Below are 25,141 nucleotides of genomic sequence, written 5' to 3' on the forward strand. Positions count from 1 at the left end.
GCCCAAAATCTGTCTGATCCTAAGACGGAGGTTGTAATGAACGAAGACAAGATCATTCAACCTCTGCACTGTCAACCTGTTTCTCCTCTTCGAGTGGATGTGCTCGAACATGGACCAACTGCGCTCACATCCAGAAGCGCTGCTTGGCTGACTCAGAATACGAATGGCAATTTTTTGAAGTTTTGGGGTTGTGGCCCCAAACATTTGCCACCATCTATCTGAAATAAGGGAAAATAAAAATAATTAGTCTCATTTACAAATTACAAATTACAAGTTAACTCTAAAATTACATAATCAACTTTAAGTTTAGAATCTAGATTCATGAACATTGAATATATTATTTAATTTTTACCTGGCTGTATCGTTTCCCGAGCATCTATGGCTACCCTGCTAGAGAAAAGTGGCCCTTCTTTATTATTGAACTTATCAAGCTCAATAATTGCAGCACTGCTATCCTCATTAGTACTCAACCTCTGGATCACTGTATATAATCCGGTGAGAACCTCCTCATCCGCCTTGAAGTCAGGACGGAAACGAAATGCCGAATTCAAAAAGTAAGCTGCTGCATGGATGGGTCTGTGGAGCTGATTCTGCCATCTCCTATCAATGATGTCCCAAATAGGGGCATACTTCTCCTGCACTCCTGCATACTGAGCTCTAATGGCCTCCTTGGCCCTATCCATGCCCTCATATATGTAGCCCATAGAGGGCTTCTCCCCATCAGCAGTTCGTAGGAGAGATACAAGAGGCTCAGTGGCCTACATATAAAGTAAAACAAAAATTTGAGTCAAAACTTAAACATAGAATAATTCAATAATATAAGGTAAAACTAAATCATTAAACAATTAGCATAGTAAACTGTAAAATATTAAATGTTAAATTGCAATAAAATTACCTTAAGTATTTCTCTAGCAGGTTTCCAAAAACCATCATCATCAAATATACAATCCACCACATCTATCCCTGCAGTGGTCGTAGCATAGGAAGATGAAATCCACTCCCGCCCAACAAACATGCTCCTCAAATCATCCCTTGATGTCAACAAGGACTGCAAGGTGATGAAATTCGAGGCAAACCTCGTGATCCCTGGACGAGCTAACTCTTTGTCTCTTGTGTACTTCCTCATTGTGCTAAGGACAAATGAATGATTATAAATAAACTTACATATGTTTTTTGCCCTTTCCACACATGACTTGACCCACTCAAGTTTGCCAATTTCCTCCAACATGAGGTCAAGGCAGTGTGCTGCACAAGGGGACCAAAATATGGTGGGGTGCCTCTCCATCAAAAGTTTGCCTACAACAATTTTAAGATAATTAGAAATTCAAATTTCAAACATGTTAGAACTTAGAACTTAGGAAACTTAGAAATTCTAAGTTAGAATTAGAAAAAGTTCAAAATTCAAATAAATTTATTTTCAAAACTTAAAAAGTTAAAAGTTTACCTGCAGCAACATAACTTGCTGCATTATCCGTCACCACTTGCACCACATGTTGTTCCCCCACCTCTGCTATAACTTCCTCAATAACCTCACATAAGTATGTGGCGTTTTTTACATGAGCAGAAGCATCAATGGATTTGAGGAACATGGTATATCCTACAAGTAACAAAACAACGAATTATAATTACTATTAGCAATCAACAAATCAAAATTTGAAATAGTCAATCACGATTCAAAATTATGTATGTAGGAAAGTAGAATGATCAATCACCTCCACAGGATACAAGAAAATTGAGGAGTGTTCTTCCCCTCCTATCTATCCAACCATCAGTCATGATGGTGCAACCCTTTTCGATCCACTCCTTTCGGTTGTCCTCAAGCTCATGCCTCATATCCTCAACCATTTCCTCCAGGAGGTATCCACTCAACTCAGCCTCAGTTGGGGCTTTAAACCCCGGACCACAAATGGCAACTGCATCTATCATGTTCTGCCAATAAGGAGTCCTGTCACAAATAGATAATGATATTGATTAGAAATTTAGATGTCAAAAACTAAAATCATAAAACAAGTAGATATAATTAAAGTTTTACTTTTACTTTTAACTTTAACTTTGAAGATAACAAAGAAAAAAGAATCAATTACCTGGCTGCAATAAATGGAATGTTGCAAAAGTACCATAATTTGCAAATCTCTTTTCTGGCAGCATCATGAATCTCCTTGTTCAAACCCATGCCCTCAAGCGTGGGTTGGGAGCTAGGAGTAGTGCGGGGCACAAAGTAACTATCCATTCTGCTTTTCCGCACTCTAGGCCGCAATAGGTTGGTGTTGGACTCTGTCTCAGTATGAGACCGACTACCACTAACACTCACATGAGCACTAGCACTAGGATGAAAAGGAGGCCTAGAAGAACCCTCCCCAACACAACCTACGGATGCGGAAGCTGATGCAGATGCACTTGCAGATGTAGATGCGGTTGCGGATGTGGGAGCACGGGAGCCAATACCTCTTAACCCTTCAAGTTGCATTTTCTTAGTCAACTTGTCTTGTTCAATTTTTTCTAATGCCACTAAACAAGAGCGTTTTGCCTCAGCGGTTTGTTGAGTGCAAACTGTGACATCATGGCCAGGTATGCCAGCAATGTGGTATTTCAATCTATAGATACCTCCCGAATTTATTTTTTCTTTGCAAAATATACATTTTGTTTGATATTTGGTTCTCCCAGGAAACTCTTCATTATATTTCCAGCATTCATCTTTTTTACCCATTGTGGAAATTGGAAAATGAAAGCAAAGGGCTGCTGCAATAAAAAAATTCATGTAAAAAATCAAAGTTTGCAACTAATAAACAAAAACTACAAAACAACAAACCCTAGTTTGCAATTTAGTAAAACTAAAAATAAAAAACATTCAAGATTTGCAAATGAACACTAAAAAAATTTAACAAAAAATGCATACTACACTAACATGTAAAAAAAAAACCAACACTTACCTCTTGCAAATGAGTTGAGGAGTGTTGATATTGACTCCTTAATGCTCCCAATGCAATTTATGGCCTCCCCAAATGGACTTCTGATCTCTTTGGTGCTCTTCCTTCTTGCCGGTTGGAAACCTATGGATTCTCTTTTCTCTTCTTCTCTCTCACTCTTCCTCTCTTCTACTCATACTAAGCAAATAGAAGGCTCTTTAGGGTTATAACAAAGAGGAAAGTCAACTTAGAAAGCAAATAAAACATGTGTTTTTTTTTAAAAATTGAACTTTCTATCCTTGCTGCCGCGGCCGATTTTTGGAGATTCACGATGGCGATTTTGGCGATTTTTGCCATGAATCGCCGATTTTGGCGATTCAGGCGATTCACACGAAAAAATCGCCACCAGCGATTTCCGATTCCAAAAAAATCGGGAGCCATGAATCTTATCGCGATTTCGGCGATTTCGGCGATTTCATGGCGATTTTTGGAACTATGCTTAAAATGCTAGTTATGAAAAGATGTATTGCAATAGATGATATAAAGATGTAAGAGTAAATACTTGAACATTGCCTTGAATTGGAACATTAAACATTGAACATAAATTGTAAAATCAGCAAATAGTCAACGTTGGGAAGACCCCCATCCTCGGTGGAGGTGGCGGAATTTGGTGGTGCCGCTGGGGATGGGGGAACAAAGTCCCCAAGTCCCCAATGCGTCCCCGTCTTTGGGACGTGGGGCAAAAGGGGGGGACGTGTCCTTGTGTTACTATGGTTCGAAGCTTTCTTTAATGTTAAGTATTGCTTACAGGTGGAGAAGGAATTTTATGTTTTTCTAACTACATTCAACATCATTGGCTGCATGCATTGAGGTTTCTCCTTGGCTAAACGATGGCGTGTTTCCACTAGGTATTGGTTCAGACAAATCACCATATTTTAATGCAATCATGAATGGAGAGTGTAGAGAAAGGATTGACTCGTCATGTAGCTTAGATTCAACACAATGAATTTATTACACAATAGCAAGCAACTTCTTATTGATCCAATGTCACAGAATGATAGTACATGGTTTTCCACATGCTCACTATGATTTATATGATGTAGAGATAGCGATTGGGAACATCTTAAATGTTCTACCTCTAATTTAATTCTAATTCTTATGCTGAATTCTAAGCTTAGGGTTTAAAACTTTGATTCTAACTTAACTGCTTGAATGAATCCAAAAGATATCTGTATATATGTTCTAGGTTTTAGGAAATGTTTTTTTTGGTCGCAAAATGTTCCAATTCTTGATGTTTTTTGAAATGTGTTAGACTGGCATAAATTAGATGATGAGGCTAAAAGAGTTAATGAAATCTTATGCATTTCCAGTTGGATGCCTCTGGTCCTATACTACCTTGTGAATGTTTATTTGATCTTCACAAGTTACTGGAAGGCCCCCCAAATTAGACACACTAAAATTCAGAACCCCTAGTTGCTTTTGGTGATGATAGCTGTTCAATAATTGATTCAAAGCTCTAAAAAATTGGATATGATGTGTGTGAGCTGTTATAGAACTTTGGTTCCTTGCTGCAGCTGAAATGAGATTATGTTGTGAAATGTGGTAAGCTGCATTGGGATGCTTTTGCATCATTTACTTGCTTTGGTCAGATCTTGGAGGTCAAGGAACATTTCATCTTTAGATGCCTCATTTGCTACGAGATCAAGGGGAGATACTACTACCTTTGTGGGCACATGGATAACCATCTCTCTAACTTTATTAAGATATCTAGATGAACAATGATTGGCTTTTATCTTTAGGAGGGCATAATCCTTCGGCACAAATCCTTACTTGAGTTCACTTGGGGTTCAAGAGCCCTTTGGTCATGCATCTCCTTTTTCTTGCACATCAAGGAGATTGGTCGCTCAAAACGTGCTTTGAATTTTGCTACTTTTATCATAGTTGCACGGGTGCACGTACCCAGACCCCTAGTACACGTACTGGGTATTGGGACATGTTTCCCATACCGGGTACTTGCTGTGGTACTAACCTGCATGGGAGAACGCCATGTCAACACTCGTTAATTTTTTTGTGGGCAAAATAGTAAAATTTTGTCCATGCCGGATTTTTGTTTGTTTCGCGGCTTGCTGCTTATGAAGCATAATTTAATATGTAATCAGTTTCAAACTATGACACAATATTGTCAATTGATTAGCACTGGAGAGTAAACTGCTAAACTTTATCACTATTCAGGTTAGAAGTTTAATATTTATCATTTACAATATGTTGTTAAATGATTTATGATCTTGCTGTTCATATTTAAAGTCTTCCTTCACTGTTATGCATTGAGATTCAAAACATATAAGATTTCCAATTTTTATATTTTCAGATAGCATATATATTCTTTCAAACATATTGCAAATTTAAAACTGAAACAGTGAAAACTTACACATCTGCAAACATAACACTGTTCTTGAAAACTCTAAATTTCATGACTCATATTTTTAGGTTTCCTATAAAATATTAAATTTATAATAACAATACTGATGTACCCATACCCCCGTCCCCTGTTTTGAAAAATTGCATACCCGTACCCGTGCCTGTACCCAAAGTACCCCTGTACCCCCGTCTCCATGCAACTATGACTTTTATAGACATAGGTAGACTTGTAAGACAATGTTTTTCACAATTTCTACCTCAACACATTTTCCCTTATCGTTTTCTTGTTTTTCCTAGACTACAATGTTTCCTTTTATCTTTAGGAGGAAATAATCCTTTGGCACAAATCCGTACTTGAGTTCAAATGGGGTTTAAGAGCCCTTTGGTCATGCATCTCCTTTTTCTTGCACATCAGTAAGATTGGTCGCTCTAAATAGGCTTTGGATTTTGCTACTTTTATAGATATAGGTAGACTTATAAGACAATGTTTTTCACATCATCTACCTCAACATATTTGTCCTTAGTATCGTGGTCTTTTTTTGACTAGAGTTCATAGTTCATCTTCTTGTTGGAATGGATCTCCTCCTTAGGCACCCCCTTGCCACGATGGTAGGTACATGTCACAAGCTTTTTTCACCACTATGATAGTTACCCTCTCATTGGATGTTAGATGAGATCCTCGGGGGAGAACCTTGACTGACCTCCATTTCTCAACACACCTTAATAAGCATATAGGACCTTGTATCACTCCCTTCATAGTGATCAATGATGGTATTACTGATTTCACCATTCCTAATCTAGATAGTGATACTTGATAATCTCTAGTTTTTCTTAACAGTTGTTTTGGGGTTATTGTTCCCCTTTCTTGGTCATTTGTACCGGTTTCTTTGTTTCGTACTTCTTTCCTTTTGGTGGGACCTTCGTAGGTTTCTCTTTATGGATCTTGCTATTGTAAAGTTCTTTACTTTTGAGTACCATTAACCTACTTTTGGCTATTCATTGATATTAATATAATAATTTTCTTTCCATTCTCACTACACCAATCATATTGATGCTGTCATCTACTTTAGGCACCCAACAGAATCACAGTCTTCAAATCCACACCATTTACAAAGCATTTCTGTTCAGCTTCGATTTCTTGGACAATACTTTGCAAATGGCCCCATTCATTGCACTCAACACTGTATGATAGGATGAATTTGGAATCATATTGCATTTGAATCCTACCTCCCCATACTTTTTGTGGTCAATTACCAACTTCAAGTTTAGCAATACGCTACATGAGACCGTCCTATTTCCCTCACTAATGTTATTGCTATTGAATGTATTATTATTGCTTTCTGGATTTCAGTAGCTCCTAGGAGATGCATTTTTGCTGTTTTGCAGCATTAGTGGTTCATTGGATGAGATAGACTGCTCTCTGGGCATAACGAAGATTTATGTTCTCTTTCTTTTCAAGTTCCTTGGATGGTCTATTATTCGACTGTGAGCCTTTGATTATGAGCTCCCTCATTCTTATGTTTGCCTTTATGGAGATGGTACATATTCATAACGAATATATTCTCAGAGAAATCTGAATTCCTGATGGAAGGCTTTTCATAATTCTTGCACAATTCAATGTACCAGTCAATTGCCATATTTTTAAGGGTGGTTGGGAATGGTCACAGCCAACAAGTTTGATTATTATACCCTACTTGCTGCCCAAACGATTTCACAAGTTTTGCAGATGCCTTACTGCATTTTTAAATCCATCCACCATGAACTTGGGTGGTTTCTGCCACTCAACAGTTGGGGTCACTTGTGGAGTCACAATGGCATGTCCATGCAAAAGTTAGTGTTTAGAACTTTCTCCTCAAGAAACATTTGATTTGAATGTTCTGGTGCTCCTAACACCCAAGTTACTGGATTCATGCCTGGGAGGTCTGAGTCCGGGTCCAGGTCCAGGTCTGGATCCTTGTTTTGGACTATGAATCCATCTGGATCCGCGCACCTTGAATTTGGACGAATCCACAGGGTCAAATCTGAACCCTGCACAAATCTTTCATGAATCCACGCATATCCAACACAAATCCACACGAATCCATCATGAATCCCCAAGGACCCACAAGCCAAATTTGGAATAAATATATATAATGTACACACACACACACATGAATCCTCATGAATCATAATGGGAAAAATAAAAAATCACGAATCCACAAATCCAATTCACGTGCCCGAATCAGCAACTAACACTTTTGAACATGTGAGAATCCTCAACTCTACCAGAGATTTTAGTGCTGCCTGTTCATATTAGCCTCAAGTTCACTTTTCTCCATTCTAATCCTTTTGACATACTCCTTTTGATATCATGAGTGTTGCTTTTGTCTGTCCTTTCATGATGTCATCATCCGACTGCATCATAGGACAAAGATTCCTCAGACTGAGGTGGCTATGTTGACTTGTTAAATTTGACCTATGAGATCAGCAACCCTCCCAAGGTAGGGAAATTTGTCTAGCAACCTTGATCCATTCTTTGTGTTTGCAGTCAGTCGGATGTCATGACATCTTTCTTGAATATGTCTTTGACATGCTTGGGCTTTCACCTTGGGTCTTGTTCTTTTTGCTGCCTTTTATTGGGCATAACGGCATTAATTTTGTCAATAGAGTTGTCAATTGGTATTGACCCCACTTAATGTAGGCAATGGTGTTAACATTTACTTGCATTTGGATACACGATCAGTTGCATACTGTAGTAGAAACTAATAAAGCATACCAGATAGAGCAATATAATAATAACACAAAAGAATTTATCAAATACAGTTTGTGTATATACATGTAGATCAGAAAAGCCCAAGCCAAAATTAGACATACTTGTTTACGACTATTCAATTTAAAGGAAACCTATGGTTTTGGGTAGAACAAAGCTGGTGGGAACCATTACAAATAAAAACACCTAAACTGAAGCTGACAAATTAACTGTCAAAATAATTAGCTCCACAACTGATAAAAACATTATGAAGTCCTTCCTGGACACATTTGCTTTGGAGAACTTCAAATCAAATTGATTTACAAGTCCACGCTAAAACAATGAGTTTGAATTTAAATAATTAGGAATTACCTAGGTTTTTGTAATTTCTCTATCCAAATAAATTGGAAATGCTGTTGGGATGAGAACTTATTGTGATCTTTTGTTATTTTTTTGTATATCTGGGACCTTCATTCGAGGAACAATCCACAAAAATAGAAAAAATATACAGAAAATGCTAATGCTTTGAATTGAAGTCAAATGATGATGAGGGAAGCTGTAAATGAATAGAAGATGGGAGAAATTTATTATTAAACTATGACTGAAAAGCAACAATTCTCTTTGACGATTAATAAATTTAGTTTTTATTTAAGATAGCAAGACAAAGAATTTGTTGCCAATTTCATGTGTGTCACTACTAGGAGTACAGTATATTCTCTGCCTTACAATCAAAATGGCATTGCTTGATGACAAGAACTGGAAATCAGAAGTATGGTTGCATTAACGTATGATATCCAGTGTAATGGACATGGCTTTTGAAGGAGGATTTAAATTTTAAACTATGCAACTTCTTCACTGGTTGATTTATGTAATAGGTTTTTCTGAAGGCTTGGTAATGTGTCGTGAGGACACATCAGAATTATTCTTATGATAGGGATTTAGGATACTCCTGTTACTGGTATTGTATTTCAAAATGGTGTTTCTTAGAATATTTTTAAGCAATAGCAACACCTGTAGTATTCTTAAAATGATGTTTTGTTGATTAATTAGCCCTTCATGTTTGCAGTCTGTTTCTGAATTGCTGGAGTATCATAGGTGTAAATTGATCTTAAGTTTCTTTAGAACATACAAAATTTGTGTTATGACTTCTTTCATTTTGATGATAAGGCTGTGGATTATTGTTATTGTTTTTTATATTACTGAAGCTTAAACTTGTGGACATGTTTTATGCAGCCTCTAGTAAGCAATTCATTTGCATTTATATGGACAGTGTATCTTACATACATGGCGGGCTTGAAGAAGGTCACCCTAGAGGAAACAGTGACTTCCTGAATGCTGTTCAGTCGCATCAACACTAACATTATTTGAGCAGTCAGTGTGGGTTACCAACACACAATCGGAAATTTTCTACTCCTAGGTTCTAGTTCTTCACCTTCAGCAGTTCCTTGAGTGCTGGCATGAAATACAGTTTGATACAAGACTGAAGTTGCTTTCCAAAGCTCTTGGAATATTGGGTATTCAAAATTTTCACATGATTACTTTGAGACTTTCAACATTAGTTTTGGTACTCTCTGTTCTCTATCTTTCTTACCCTTGTAATTTTCTAAAACTTGAAAGTCCAACTGCCTAATTTGATTAGCGATTCATAGACATTGAGTCAATTCTCAGTGCAAACAGATGTAAGGAGATGCATGTGAGCTATGTGATGAAGATTCAAATATATATTTTAATTGTCTTTTACATAGACAATATGAGGAATCGTACCTCGTGCAGGTTTTTGATTTTTGATCTCTCAAGTATGAAAATAGAACCATTTGGTTGCTGGAACACATGGCGAATTAAGGGGAGATTACAGCATATCACCAGATGTGGATTTTTTAACTGGCTTGCTTGGAGGATTTTACAGATAAGGTTAATGTAACAGGACTAGTGGACAAGTATTAAAAGTAAATGATAGTTAATTGTTGGAGCCTTGTATTAACGTTGCCGGTCAAAGATAATTACCAAACCCTCTGTTCTAAATAATACAGGGTTCTGGTTTTGTAAAGCACGTACTTTTCTAATATTATGTTGACTTAAATCAGAAATTGAAGTTTAAGATCTATGCATATTTTTTTATGTATAGTATGGTTGAATATGGCTCATCCTCTATCAATCTCTAAATAATTAAAAAATTGGAGACTTCAACTATTATTATTTTTGACAATGAGAAAAATAATTTGAGCTTTTAGCATTTAACACAATACAAGCCCATTAAAAATAAATCAATCTGGGAGGAGTATCTTTGAAGCAAAACTCCCTCCTACAGCTATCTGTTGTCCTTCAATTCGAATATTTATTTCTGCATGAACAAACAGTGGTATGCAGAAATGGAAATTAAGACGATAAATGTCATCAGCGAATGCTTTTGCTTGCAAGGCAGTTGTATTTTCTTTTTAGCCGAGTCGTGCTATGCAAGTAAGCAACACAATCAGTTTTGATAAAAACAATACAGGAAGAATTGCATTTCCATATAGACGGAGATCCAATGCTGAGGTATAATTTGTGGAAAATATAGTTCGCGCTCACTGAAAAATAGTTTGAAATCCTGATGCTTCACTCTTGCGAGATTTGTTGAATCACTAATAAAATAGTAATTCATGTGAACCAGTACTCATGAGTTTTAGCTCCCAAGTTTTGTATCAAAAATTTTGCAATTAAATTTAGGTAAAACTACATAATTTCATACATCTCATCTACTGTGTGACATGGGTGTTAGTTACGAAGTTGTAAAACTAGTTTGTACATCTTTCCTAGAAGATTATAGAAGATATATTTCCAAAATGGTTTTGTTGAGTCCTTCATACAACACTTAGCTTGAGATCCCTCTTCAACAATCAAATTCTTGCATCCCAGGGAAGAAGCCACCTAAAGGATCTGCTATTAACTTGCACAATTAAATGATAGTTGATAGAGATTTCTGATGTTGCTTAGGCTAGCTTGATAGGTTGTTTGATGGTTCGTGATTTGTTGAGTTCAAGGTTTTGATGTAGTGTTGCGATTTCGTGAAACATATATTTGATGTTTTTGGAACTTTGAATATATTTTGATTTTGTAAACTTTTTTTTACTTGATATATATATGTAAGGATTTTTAGTAACATTTTTTTTTGTTGATAAAACTTCTCAATAGCATCACTTAAGCCAACAAGTACGCTACGACGGGTACTGCTGCTATTCCCACCCATCCAAATTTGAATGCTTTTGGGGCTCTTGAGTGCGTTTGTGCATCTATGATTTTTGCTGGTGATTTGTGTTTTGCAGGCTTTGACAATGTGCCTTGCTTGCATGCTACAATAGGTTCTACAATGGTGAATGTTGCTTGCTTTGATGTAAGCCCTAAGGAGGCTATTCCCTTGGCTTCGATTGTTGAGGCTAGGGATGTGGCGATGCTTGTGTGTGGCCCTGCAGTGGGCTTGAGTGTGGGGGAATAATGAGCGACTGGACTCTTATTCTCTCCTTCGGTGCTTACTTTAGATGGTAGTTTAGGTGCCTATTTCTATTGACTCTCATAGTTCCGTGTATTTGTTGGCTTGGCATTCTGAGGTGACCAAAGTTGAAGAAGGATGGATTAAAGTCAAAGGAAAACATTACAAAAAACCGTCTCCTTTCAAAATGACCCTTAGATCCCACAAGATCGAAGCTAAGGGGCAATACTAATCTTGTTGTTTTTTCTTTTTTTGGGTGGTCTGATGATTGATTGTATTTACTTTTCTTGACCTCCAGCTAGTGTTTGTGGGGATGTGAGTTGTTTGGTTCCCCCTTCTTTGTCTTTGTCCTGTTCTATCTTTGTTCTGTCCTTTCTTTGTGGAGTTTATTGCATATTTTTCGATATGGGTTTCAGGTCCCTTTGTTTAAAACCTTCCTTGAATTAGGTTTGAGGCCCTCCTCAAAACCTGTTTTCTTTTAGTCATAAACAATTTTTTTTTTTGGACTTGGAAAATATTTTTGATTTTTAAAATTTTGGGAACTCTTAATTTTTAAAATCCTTTCAGATTTTAGAAAATGTTTTTATATTGAAGTTTTGATTTCAAGATATTTTACAATTTTAAGGGATTTCTAAATGTTGCTTTGATTACATATTTATTTCAAGGAAGATGTATTTATCTGTCACCTCTCATGTTCAACTTCATCCTTTGACGAGTCATTGCTAACAAATTATAGCTTCGTCTTTGATTGGCTTGGTGAAGGAGGAGAAACAAATTGGATGCATTTTGTTGCTTATGGAATGAAGTCATGCTTTTGCCAGTTAATTTTTCTTAGTAAATGTTGCTCATGAAGACATGATTGACAAAGAAATGAATAGACTTGACAGATACATAAAAACCATCAGACATGGTGCAGTGGGAACTCTAGTGGGAATATAGGGGTCGTACACTAGAGTTCCCTCAAGCATACCCTATTCACATGTAGGGGATTAGATTGTAATATGTTGTTCAATTTAGTTGGTCTTTTCTCTGGTTCCATATAGAATAGGAATCAAGTGGAGTAGATCATATGGATATGGAATATTATTGATTTTCTAATTAGAAGTTCATCTTATAATTTCAGCCTATTCTTTGCGATTTCAAAAATATGATTATAAGGTCAATTCTTACTTTTTAACAGTTAGTAAGGTCGATGAGTGAAATAATAGGGGTTTTAAGTTAACGTTGGAGGAAGCTTGCTTGATTTTGAAAGACTAGTTTGTGATGGGATAACACGTTTATTTGAGTTATGGGGTTGGAATATGATAATGTAAGGTGATGACAGGGTACATTGAATGATATTCAATCCACAAGAATGGACATGTCCACATCTTAGACAACAATCGAGGCAAAACAAATTGTACATTGAGTTGTATGATCCGCCCCTCTACTGTATGATTTTATTAATTTTTTTTTTTTGTGAACTATCCCAATTTATGTTTTGTATTTTTTAATTAGATTTTGGGGGTTGATCCCCTATCTATGGTGGTTTTTCAGTGTTTACAAAGGGCAACAAAAAATATTCTCTATTTTTGTGGGACAATGAATATTGTAATACTTAGTAAGGCCCATGTGCATTTTACCCCCATTTTGTGTTATTAACTTCCAACTAGGAACTGTCACTTGTGGTTTTTTTAAAAAATACTCTCAGTGCATCTACATATAAAAAAGGCACAATGTTATCCCATGGGGTATATGGGACAAAGGTCCTAAGGTAGATCACATACATAAAACAACAAGGCAAAAAACATTTTCTAGCGACTTAGCATTTTCCTAGTACCTCAATAACAAACAATATTTGCTATCAAATTACTTGAGGTTTCATTGACCATGAGATTTGGGGCCATAAAGCGGCTATTTGTCTCCGCCCAATACTTTATAAAAATAACATTGAATACAATCAACCCACAACGAGGAACTAATACATAGTCCCGCAACACCTTTATAAGCAACGCCTCCTTCCAGACTGTCCATCCCATCCTATATTGAGGAAAATTATTGGTCCATATAGACAAATCATAGAGGTGGTCGCAATGATGCAGCAAAAATTTCCACATCAACTACATTGCCACATCATTCTTTAGAGCCAACAAGAAGATGCCATAAGGCAACATTGCCATCTCAACACATTGGCCAATAGAAGACTACCACACCATGTTTGCTACATCAACATGTCTACAATAAATAAAAGGATGACATATGGCAGGGAAGGTGATTTCTAATTTTGGTAGCCAGATTGATAAGAAACTATAGATTTTCATGACTATACCTGTGTAATCCTACATTTGCAACTTAAAGGGCTTTGTTTAACATTTTTAGATTCAATTATTTTTGAAAGTGCATAATTCTTTGTCTACTTCCTAGACCTGGTATCATTTTGTAGTGATTTAGAGTGGAAATACCACTTTATGAAATAGGCCATTTGGACGCTATATAAGCAATTGGTTGATATTAGTTTTTTGATTGCATTAGTGATTTGAAGGAGCTACCTATCAATTGTTTTCTATCATTCTTTGGTTGTATAAAGGATTTTTCAAAAGTCAAAACCCCTCACTCCATAAAATTATGATGAATGGAAAAAAATATGGCTAATTAGTTGTTACATGTTGGCTTGCATAGAATTAGTTTTGGGAAGGATCCATAGTGAGCCACGTGTTGCAAAAAGGAGAAAATGCTTTATTGAAGGTATTAAGCATTTGGCTCTCTCAAATCATTCAACTCCTAGTTTTCTATATCATATTGCATCTTGCACACATGCTCACGATACTTGGACAACTATGGGGGGTCTCTTTGGTAAATTTGAAAGAATGAGGCAATTCAAATTAGAGTATGAGCTAATAGGTTTAGATCCTAGCAGATTTGACAACATTTAAGACTTTTCCTCAATTTTATTAAATTTGATCTTTCTAATTGTAACATTACTAAAGAGGATGAACAATTAACCTTATCTATTCTTTCTAATCTAGGTCTTAAATATTCAAATTTTGGTTCTACATTCCATGCTACTATGGATGCTCTTGGTCATGCATACAAAATTCTTTCTCTTGATGAAATTGTAGCTTGACTATAAGGGAACAAGTAAAGTTGACACAAATAGGTTAATTGAATCCTTCAAAGCATCAAGCACTTCTTGCAAATGACAAAATGTTTCCAATGTTAAAGGAAAGAAGCAACACAAGAATCCCAAGCCTCATGAGAAAGGTGATGATTCTCCTCAATATACCTCTGGACCCAAGTTCTCTTCATGAGAGGAATCATCTAGAAGACAGAGGGTAAAAAGTGCATATTGTTAAAAAAGGGACATCATGAACATAAATGATTTCATAAGAAGATTGATGAGCTCACTCAAATTCTTCACAGGAACAATATAAGATTGCCCTCTTTAGTGTCCACTCCTACACATCTGACAACTTTTTCATCTACACTGTCAACCAAGGATAAAGGTAAAGGTCAAGCATTCATTGTTTCCACACATCCTAAGAAAGGTAAATGACTTATGGATTCAGGTGCTTCCCATCATATGCCATCTTCTATGGATATGTTTTCTTTTTTGAGCTTTGTAATTATCCTAATATATTGAGGGCTAATAACACATAAATGAAGGTTTGTTGAAAGGGTTCTATTCCTATGGGAGAGGGGACATTTAATGATGTTATTTGTGTATCATCCTTGACCGCCAATAGCCTTTCTATTTACCAAATTACTCAAGGGGCACAAGGTAAAATTGTTGATTTCACTCTTGATTTTGTCCACTGTAGGGACATGGAGACCAACAATGTCATATCTATGGGAGTTTTTGATCATTCTTTAGGATTATATACCCTTTCTCATTTTGTTGTTGTTTTTGATGATGTTCATGATGTATCCACCCTTTTACCAAAGGTGAATTATATGTATGTAAGGAGAACTTTGGACACTTAAAATCATTTTGTTCTTGAAACAAGTGTTGAGCATCCTATGCCTCTATCTCCTACCCCTTTGGAGTTGAGTTATACTATTCAATAGGAAAATCAAAGTGCTTTAGATCTTGCAGTGTGGGATGCCACTACTTAGATGCCATTTCAACATTGTTTCTTGAGTCTCATAGCACAAATTTGGGAGACATACTTGAGGGGGTTTCTCATCTCTTTGATGATAGTTTCATCACAGTTGGAGTTGGAGATAGTTCTTCAACTTCTTTGGAGATTAGCATTCTTTATTCTTCTTGTTCACTTTGTTTATTACATTTCACTGTTCATCATGATGATGTGATGGATTCTTTGCGCTTGGAGACACCTCTTCAATCTTCAAAGATGCATACATGGATACTTTCATCCTCATTCTACCCTTTGGGAAAGGATTGGATTCTTCATCATTTGATGTATTTGTTTCTTCCTAAGGGGAGATATGTTGGTTGGAAGCATTGGATTATCCTTTGTTTACAAATACACTTCATTATAGGGGATATCATGTCTCCTCCTTTCCTTCCTATGGAGGGATACTAGACTCTTGTTTATGATTAAACTTGGGCTGCATTATTCGGTATCAAAGCTTAGAAGGTCTAGGCATGGGAGTTTATGTTTTTGTAGTTGAGTTTGTGTAGGTTGAAGATAAGATAAGATAAATTTATTAATGTCCAACAAAAGACCACAACGTGGGTCTATGGGACTGGAAGCTTACAACAAGGAAAAAGCAGACAAACGAAACACCAAACGTGTCCAAAAAAAGAAAGAACAAGCACAACAAAAGAAGAAAGCAGGAAACATCACAGAAAAGATTAGGTATCCGTCTTCATAGGGAAAAAGTCCAACAGTGACTGATCTGTGCGGCTACCAGAAGCCCTGTGATGAAGTTGAGTGCTACGAGAGGAGTGTCGCTGGCAAAAAGGTCCCCTGCGGGGTCTCACCGATCTGGAACCGCTTGTGCTAGGGAAACTGTACAGTCGCTTCACACCTTGAGCTGGAGTTAAGGGTGAGAAGAAGGTCGTAATAAGCTGTGCCTGGGTCTGACTCCTAGGAAATGAAAGCTGTAAAGTATGGTCACGAAGCTGTAAGGACTCGCGGAGATAGAGTGCAATGCAACGCTGATCTGTGTACCTGAAAAAATCTGAGAGGGATCTGCAATCTCTAAACATACAGTAAAATCTCCCTCTAATCTCGTAGTATATGGGGCATCTGAAAAGAAAATGAATCTCAGATTCTGCCTCTGCTAAGGTACAAAGTGTACACACCCGATCCTCTCTAGCAATATGGTGATCGACTTGAATTCGAAGTTTGTGCGAGCCCACCCTAAAGGAGCCAAGGGAGATACGCAGGGCGTGAGTCCAATATCTATGTAAGTACTTAGGGCGTACAATAATCCCATCTCGGATAACTAAGAAGTGCTTAGCGTAGAAAGCCATCCTTGGACGTAGTCCCCCTAGAGGATCCACCCAGGTCCGTGTGATATACTTCCTGTAAATGTCAAGTCTGACATGCCCATTCAACTCCTGCCGAGAAGGGAGTAGATGAGCAGGGGCATCCAATGAGAACTGGTAGGGAGGAAGATGATCAATGTCGATCCCCACTGAACTCAGTAGGATAGTAGCTTGAGCATACCAATCGCGGGCTCTAGTGGCAGGATCGAAGTTAGCAATAGCAATTGAAGAGCAATATGCTAAATGAGGGTATATGTGTTGGCCTTCCTTCGAGTCAGCAAAGCCACGAAGATGGTGGAGAAACCAGATCAAATAAAAAATGGCTGCAAGTCTGAATGGGTGAGCACCGAACTCGGCCAAAATAATGCTGTGGGGGGTAGAACCGTGACATCTGATAATCCGACGGAGGAGCATAATCTGGGTACTCTCGATCTTGGCCCAATCCGAGTCTAAAAGAGAAGGACCCCCAAACCATCGAACCATAGAGCATTGTGGGTCTTACTAAGGAATCCAAGAGGGATAGCTTAGACGATGTATCCTGAAAGTGGTGTCTGAAGCACTGTCTCTCAAGCATGGGAAGGGAACCCAACCCTTTACTGATCCGAGGCTGAATAGCTGATCTCAAGCTGAAACGAGATCCAGAAAACTTAACCCCAAGGTATGTGTAAGATGATGTAATCTCAACTTCCCGACCCTGGAAGTGAAAATGGAGATGTGAAGTCTTCAGACCGTTGAAGAGCATGACTCGAGTCTTCTCAAGGTTCACAACCAACTATCTCATATCACAAAAAGATGAAAGTCTATCTAAAAGCCTCTGAAGACCCTCAGGAGAGGAAGCAAGAATAACCACATCATTAGCGAAGAGAAGGATGGAGATCAATACCTGGTGTAGATGACAACCATCACCTGGAAGCGAGGAGTCACTAAGAAAAGCTTCGAGTTCATCAATGTAGATCCCGAACAAGGTAGGTGAGAGAGGGCAACCCTGCTTCACCCCAATGGTGCTCTAGATAGGATCAGAGAGGCCCTCTGTGGTCCTGAGTCTACCAATCACGATCTCATATAACCTCATAATAGCCGTCAATAAGATCTCAGAAATACCAATATCTCTCAGTCTCTAAAAAAGGGCTGCCCTAGGGATGGAATCAAAAGCCTTACGAAAATCCACAAAACAATAGTAGACTTTCTTCGAGTGATATTGAGCCTCCTCTATAATAGCTCGTAGTGTAAAGATATGATCTATGGTCTGGTAATCTGTCCTGAATCCTGCTTGACCCTTAGCCCTGCAATTCCTCTTATCAAGTTCACTGGATAAAATAGTATTCAAAGCTGTAGCATAAAGTTTGGCAAATGTATGTCCAATCATGATGGTCCTGTAGTTTTCGGGATCAGAGGTCAGCCCAGACTTATGGATCAGGTGAATAATGTGTCTCGACCAAGAGTCCGGAAAACCAAAACAAACCACTCTATTAAAGAGCGTAGAGAGATAAGGGCCCAAGATCATGGTACCGAGTTTGAAGAGTTCTGCCTGAAAACCCTCCTCATCAGCTGCCTTGTTGCATCTCATAAGTCTGATGGCCTCGTAAATGCTGGAGGTGGAGAATAAGTGACAATGGGGGAGCGGGCTGGGAAGGGGGGTGAACTGACCCGAGATGTCATACAACGTGGAGATATGGGAAGCAAGGAGATGAAGGTCGGGGGTGGATTGGGGTTGGCTACGCCTGGGGAACATGATGCGCCAAAACAACTTGGGATACTGAATAAGCGTGTCTCGGAGGGATCTACCCTGTGAAGCAATAAATAATCGCTTCTTATGGCGAAGAAAGCGTTTGTAAGAGAGCCGTAAATTGGTGAAAGTGGGGGAATGAGTATCAAAATCCAAGCGCAAGGAGCGGTGGAAAGTTTTACAATCATCATCAAACCACTGATTCATGGGACAAGTATTTCGTTGAGCTAATCTATGAGTGCTGGAAATGGAGCGGTGAGGGATAGAGAGGAGAGCCGAATCCTAAATCGCGGTAGCAAGTGAGTGAAACATGGCGGACACTTGATTGTGATCCGTGAAGCTAGTTGGGCAGAGAAATCTTCTCAAATGGAAAATGAAGAGGTATTGATCACTATCCTCAAAACAGAAACGAGTGTGGGGGCAGAACCAAGCAGGGTGAGTAGAGATGGGTGGTAAAGGGTGGGAAGAAACACATACCGAAAGGCTAAGAAGGGCATGATCAGCCAAGGGAAGACGAGAGATAGTAAAATTTTTGATGGAGGGGAGGAAGGAAGTAACAACGAGGATGTAATCCACCACACTCGCACCCCCACTATGAGGCCAACACGTAAAAAGCTCAGAACCCGAAAAACAAGAGAGGCCATTCAGAATCACCAAGTTGGAGGACTCACAGAGCTGGAGAAGGTGGCGACCATAACAAGTTAGAGGTCCACTGTGATCCTCAGATAAATGCTGAAGCCCCATACTTGTAAGATCCCTCTCAGTAGTACAAATGAAATCGGACCCACGGTCATATTGGGGGGTCTGGAGATCTTTAGTCTATGCATTAAAATCTCCTAAGATGATGATGTCGCCCATAGCCCCAAACTTGGAGATGCTCTCAAATAGGTCTGAAAAAGGGTTCCCATCCTCAACACTATGAATGGCGTAAGGTGAGGTAGTCGGTGGGAAGTAACAAACAACAATGAAGATATCTTTCTGACGGTGACTGGTACCTCCAACTCGGATCCACATAAATCTGGCATAAGTGTCAGAAAGAACCAATGTGGTAGTACTGAACAAATAATCTCTAATCAAACAAGCAACTCCACCGGAACCACGCACACCATCTGAAGCTCAGACCTCCTCTCTGCAAACTGAAAGCCACTGATACCCTGTGTAACCTGGAAGGGGCCGAGCAGGACTCTCATGAGTCTCGGTAACAGCTAACAAATCAGCATCCCCAACTGCATCATGAAGTAAGCCTGGCAAAGACCACAGGGAACCATTGCCATTCCAACAGTTGACAAGCAAAGAGCCAATGAAGGGCTTAGACTTGCCAAAGTATTGGTGCTCAGAGTGTCATTTGGCTTGGGTATGTCTCTCATCCCAACCCTTGGGAGGTGAGTCACGAATAACTGCCTTTAGATTCCTTATTACTGCCCATTTCCCGTTACTCCTTACTTCTACCACAAGACTCCTAGAGTGCTTTAGTTCAGCTACCTGTGATTTTGTGAGGTCCTCATCAAGAAATATCTTTGTGGGAAGAAGGAAGAGCTTCTTCTTTGCCCTGAGAGCTTGTAGTCGATCAACCAGTGAGAGAAACCTAAGAAAAAGGGTGCCATCGTGTCCAAACCATGAGAGAAGTTAGTTTCCAAGAGATTAGATAGAGAGGAGAAAAGACCTAGGCAAGACAAATACAAAGTGAAAGCAAGGTTAATGGGACTTGCTTGAACATATAGATTTGTTGAAGAGGTATTTGTAGGACGAGGATTCATCAAAGAAGAAATGAGAAAAAATAAGAAGATAAAGAGAGGAAAATAAAAGGTAAAAAGACGAGGCTAGTAGATACTGAGATAAAAATTAGAGAAATAAAGGAAGAACATAGGCAAATATGAAAGCCAAGAGAACTAGAAATGCAAAAATGACACCTACTAGTTAAGAAGAATATCAAATGGCTCGTTTGAAAGATTATTTAAAAGAGGAAGGGGCAAGAAAGGGTAGAAACAATAGAGGAAAAGGTAAATATACCTATAACTCTTTTGACACCAAGCATTGAAGAACACAAAGTAAACATAATTCCAGACGAGTCTTCCTGACATTTTGAATTACTTAATCTAAAGTTCAAACATAAAAAGTGGAAACACTCGCTAATAAAATGATTGCTAATGAAGATGTTTTAGTTTTGTTTGCTAATGAGGTATATGCATGTTTGCAAGAGTACTATGCAAATTGTAGCAATGGAGAATATGTTGATATATTGTATGCTGAAGAGATAAATGATGATGCTACAGAGGTATATACAAGATAAATGAGATTTTAGAATCTAAAGGCTAGAGGATATTGAATAACATGTGGATTAAAGAAAAAAAGAGGAAGAGGGATCTAGGGACAGTTGCAGAGATGGAGGACAAATTCTCAAAAAATTGGAAGACCACGAAGGAGGAGAAATATACATCAAGAAGACTTGAATTTCCTTTTCTCCGGTTTAATGAAATTTATATCTTGTACAATAGGAAGGATTAGATAAATAAAAATCTGTTCAAAAAACAAATTGCAGAGATTCAACTAGAGGAGAATGAGAAGCTTTTTGTGGTTGTTTAAGATTTCAATTGTTTTCTTAGTTTTTTTTAGAAAGTGGTTTTTATTAATAACTTTGAAATCATATTTCTAATTTTGAATGTTAATTGGTTGTTCATCTTACCTTATTTTAGGAAGGTTCACAGAGAAAAAAAAGAAAAAAAAAGAAAAAAAAGAAAAAAAACTTTTTATGAGTTGTTTTAAAAATTACCAAAAATGGGAAAAAATGTTTTATGAAAAAATACAAAAAAATGGTAATTTTGGATTTGTACTTTAATTAGTGTTTTCTCTCATTGTAGCAACATAAACGTTCGAATTATAATGAAGAAGAATTGTGAATTCTAAAATATTATAGTATTTTTTCTTTTAATCTTCTTATAAATCTAGTTTATGATTAAAATTGAGTTGCATCAATTAAGAACCTTCATTGATTTGGACACATCCTCTTTTGATGATGACTTGGGAAAATTTCTCTTTCAGGTTGTTGCAATCAATACTATTCCATCATCAAATGAGCTTATAGTCAATTGGGTTAAATGGAGCCAACTGATCAAATTTGAGGATGATAAGCAATTATGTATTCAATGCAAGGCTTGATCATACTTTGAAGATGAATGCAAAATTGAGGGTAGAACTAAATCTTTCTAGAGAAAAAATAAAAAATGCCAATTCCTAAATTTTTGGCTACTAAGGTTGGGGAGGATAGTAGGAGTGATAAAATAAATTGACATTCCCAATTCAAATTTGAACAAAATGATCGAGCCCTATATTCCAATTGATAAAATGAACAATCGTTAGAAAGAGTTGGTTCAAGGATTTTGGATGAGCCCAAAATTGGTGTCAATTCCAAGGCTTATTTGGTGGAAGCCTTGGATGTAGTCAACAATTTGGATACTTGATACTCACAATTAGTACTTCTGGTGTTAATTAATGCAATTAGAAAGTGAAATGATATGATATTGTCTATACAAGAGAAGGTGGAGGAAGCCTCCTTAATTGATGACCAACATAAAAATGTCTTCAATTTCTAAGGGAGGAAGCCCCTTCCTTGGTAAACATTGATAATATGATGATATGTTGGGGTCTAACTGACCCTTGACTTGAGTTGCCTCACTAGAACGCTTAGGCTTGCAATCTTTGCCTTTCATATTCAACATTATGGTTCTCTCAAAATTTTGTATCATAGGTGGCTCTAGCTCTTGGCGGGAAGGGGGAGGGATATTGTATCTGTTTCCATCTTTATCATCATGTCAACTCAAATTGCTGAGTTTTATCATTTTTGTTTGAAGCATATCAAAATACAAAAAATAAATTTTTATTTAAATTAATTTTACAATACTACAACAAACAAATACTTGTCTAAATGAAATAGATGTCAAGAAGAAATATAAATTAAAAAAATAAAGAGCATATAAGCAATTCTTGGACAAGAAAATGAAGAATTTTGTGCACTATGTATAATAGAGTTGAACTAGTATTTATTGTAAAATGTTTACAAATTTCATCAACTAAACTTTGCCAATAAGATTTATTCTAAATCAATCCCAAAAAGAACTAAAGAACTAAAGTACTAAATATTTTTTTACAAGTTATTTTTATATTTACAAATTTTATAACAGAATTTGTCACAACTCTAAATTAAGTTAATTTGATTATATTTATTCATTAAACTTGATTTGTTCAAACAAGTTTATTATTTTGTATCACAATATTATAGATCACTCGTCCTTACCCAAGGAAACTTCATATTAGCATCTTTAAGGAGTCTAAAAATAAGAAGAAAAAGTATGTTTACATATATTAAATGACAAATTTATTTTTCTCATCTTAATTTTATTTTTCTATTATTAACTTAAGTTGGCATAATTACAATAGAATAAAAAAGAATGCAACTCAAAGAAAGTTGTGTAGGAAGAAATAGAATAAAGAATAATTATTCAATGTTGGAACAAATCAACATTGTCCATGACTCAAAAAAATCAACCAACTACGAACAAAATATTTATGCAAAAACTCTCACACAACTATGGTATTATATTTATAAACAAAATAATAATGTAAAAATCACAATTTTTTTACCAAAAGCATTCTAGCTCATGTGTGTGTGTGAGAGAGATAGAGAGAGAGAGAGAGCCCTTTTAAAGAGCTTAATGAATAACTAGATAAAAGATATAATGTCCTATATCCAATCATATAGTTGTAATCAACTGTCAATCTATGCAACATTTATACAAAAAACTTTATATTTCTCTTTCATAAGATCCTCATATGTACAATAAAATCTTGATATATCTTAATCTCAAAATCCTTATATAGGCACTAAATTGCATATTTGTTTCAAATTTTTTATTCCTACATAACTATAATCCATAGTATTATTGTCCCAACTTTCATTAATATTTTAACTATTATTTACTTATATCAACTTTCATTAATATTTTAACTATTATCAACTTGTTACCACTTTAGAACTTTACTCTCTTCGTATATTTTTAATTATTGTTACTAACATATACATCATACAAATTTTTTAAAAGAAGAAAAAGAGTATTAAAAAGAGAGGGGAAAAAAAGAACAAGAAAACAACAATTAACTTAATTATTTTTGTTAATGGACCAGTCCCTAGTTTTTGGCTTTTTAATTATTATAAAAAACAATTAACTATAAGTTATAGACTGATTTTTGCCTAGGCATTCACTAATAAAAATGGATTGAAAATTTGATTTTATAGTGACTTCACATAATAAGACAATTTCAATCTAAGATTAGTTGGATCACAAGTCACTTTAGATGTCACACTAGAAAATTAAAGAGGCAGGTTGCACATGGTGGGACAATAAGTCAATGCCATATACAAAAAATATTTGCATTTGGAAGGATAGACTCTAATATCTATTATACCACATATTTGCCAACTAATGTTTTATGGTGTGTCAGATTTAGAAAGGTGGTTGTGAGTGGAATTCAAATATATTCTTTTGCAGCAATTTAATGTTTCAACCATTGAGAATGAAAGAGCAGCAGTAATATGTTAATTTATTTATAGTTATCCAAGATTTGACTCTTTACACTACCCATGCACTTTTACAAAGATAGGCTACGGATCTTTAAACATGCTATCAATGATTGGAGGATGTAAGATTTGATGGTAATAAATAATATTATTAGTTTTGAATGGTTTAGACATTTGTGATCATAGAAAATCATTGCCCTTTACACTACTGAGTTGGGATTTCCAAATATTCTCACATGAGAAGATGCACTTTATTGTCTTGGAACCTCCACTTGTTTCTTTTAATACATTATTATAACACTTCTTACCCTACCTAATTAGTGCTCATGCATTTTTTGGTGGGTCAAGTTTCCAAGCATCCCCACATTCGTGCATTTAGACTTGGACTAAAAAGTACCACCTTTTTCATGCCCCCAATTGCTGCTTAGTAAATGGTAAATATGCAAGTGAATGATAGGAGGATGGAAGATCCTTAAAATGACATCTAAGAGATCAAATAGTTTATGGGACTTGAAATTGATAACAAATCAACAAATAAATTTTGGAAGTAAAAATCGAGCAATTGTTTTTTTAGTAGAATCGAGGACGACATAATGATCATTAAAAAACTGATCAATTTTTTTGGATGGGTAATACGTCATCTTTACAAATCCTTCCTCGTGGAACAAAATATATAGTTTCGACTTTTAGAATAGGTGTATAGTAGCTCTAAATGTTCTCATAAATCGCGTGATGTAATGTCATTCTAACTCATTAAACAACTAGTACTCTATTGCTCTTAGTGAGTTTTCCACCTCTGCATTTGTGAGCTAGTGTTCTCATCTCCAATACTACCATTTTTGCTTTCCAAATATATAAAATATTAGCTCTACTATTTGTAAGCTTGGATTG

At 36.6% G+C, this 25,141-nt stretch overlaps 3 protein-coding genes across 5 annotated transcripts in view; 1 reads left to right on the forward strand and 2 right to left on the reverse strand.

The window, feature by feature from the left end:
• The window catches only part of LOC149559484 (uncharacterized), an 82,607-nt gene extending 72,433 nt beyond the window's left edge, over positions 1–10,174 (forward strand). Inside the window, exons 4-5 of one of the 2 annotated variants that reach the window (XR_016365165.1) lie at positions 9,286–9,616; positions 9,826–10,174. Coding sequence is in view for 1 of the 2 variants with exons in the window: in XM_089833406.1 (XP_089689532.1) it covers positions 9,286–9,384 (99 nt within the window). In the remaining variant the exon portion in view is untranslated. Of the gene's footprint in view, positions 1–9,285 lie in introns of both variants that reach the window. The other variant, XM_089833406.1, reaches the window with a different exon arrangement.
• On the reverse strand, positions 853–1,927 carry LOC149559485 (uncharacterized). Its single transcript, XM_089833403.1, has 3 exons — positions 1,713–1,927; positions 1,445–1,597; positions 853–1,296 (listed from the first exon to the last, which is right to left on the reverse strand). The coding sequence occupies exons 1-3, from the start codon at positions 1,924–1,926 to the stop codon at positions 869–871; spliced, it is 795 nt and encodes a 264-aa protein (XP_089689529.1). The 5' UTR covers position 1,927; the 3' UTR covers positions 853–868.
• LOC149559486 (uncharacterized) lies at positions 2,081–3,305 on the reverse strand. 2 transcript variants are annotated; one of them, XM_089833405.1, is made up of 2 exons: positions 2,931–3,305; positions 2,081–2,736 (listed from the first exon to the last, which is right to left on the reverse strand). In XM_089833405.1, the coding sequence occupies exon 2, from the start codon at positions 2,705–2,707 to the stop codon at positions 2,081–2,083; it is 627 nt and encodes a 208-aa protein (XP_089689531.1). In that variant the 5' UTR covers positions 2,708–2,736; positions 2,931–3,305. The 2 variants fall into 2 exon arrangements, with proteins under 2 accessions (XP_089689531.1, XP_089689530.1); XM_089833404.1 differs by having other exon boundaries at positions 2,081–2,739; positions 2,931–3,297.
• Positions 10,175–25,141: the final 14,967 nt, after the last annotated feature.

The sequence above is a fragment of the Cupressus sempervirens genome, chromosome 5 (assembly GCF_028749045.1).
Source record: "Cupressus sempervirens isolate cs-2001-9-10 chromosome 5, ASM2874904v1, whole genome shotgun sequence".
NCBI classification, from domain to species: domain Eukaryota; kingdom Viridiplantae; phylum Streptophyta; class Pinopsida; order Cupressales; family Cupressaceae; genus Cupressus; species Cupressus sempervirens.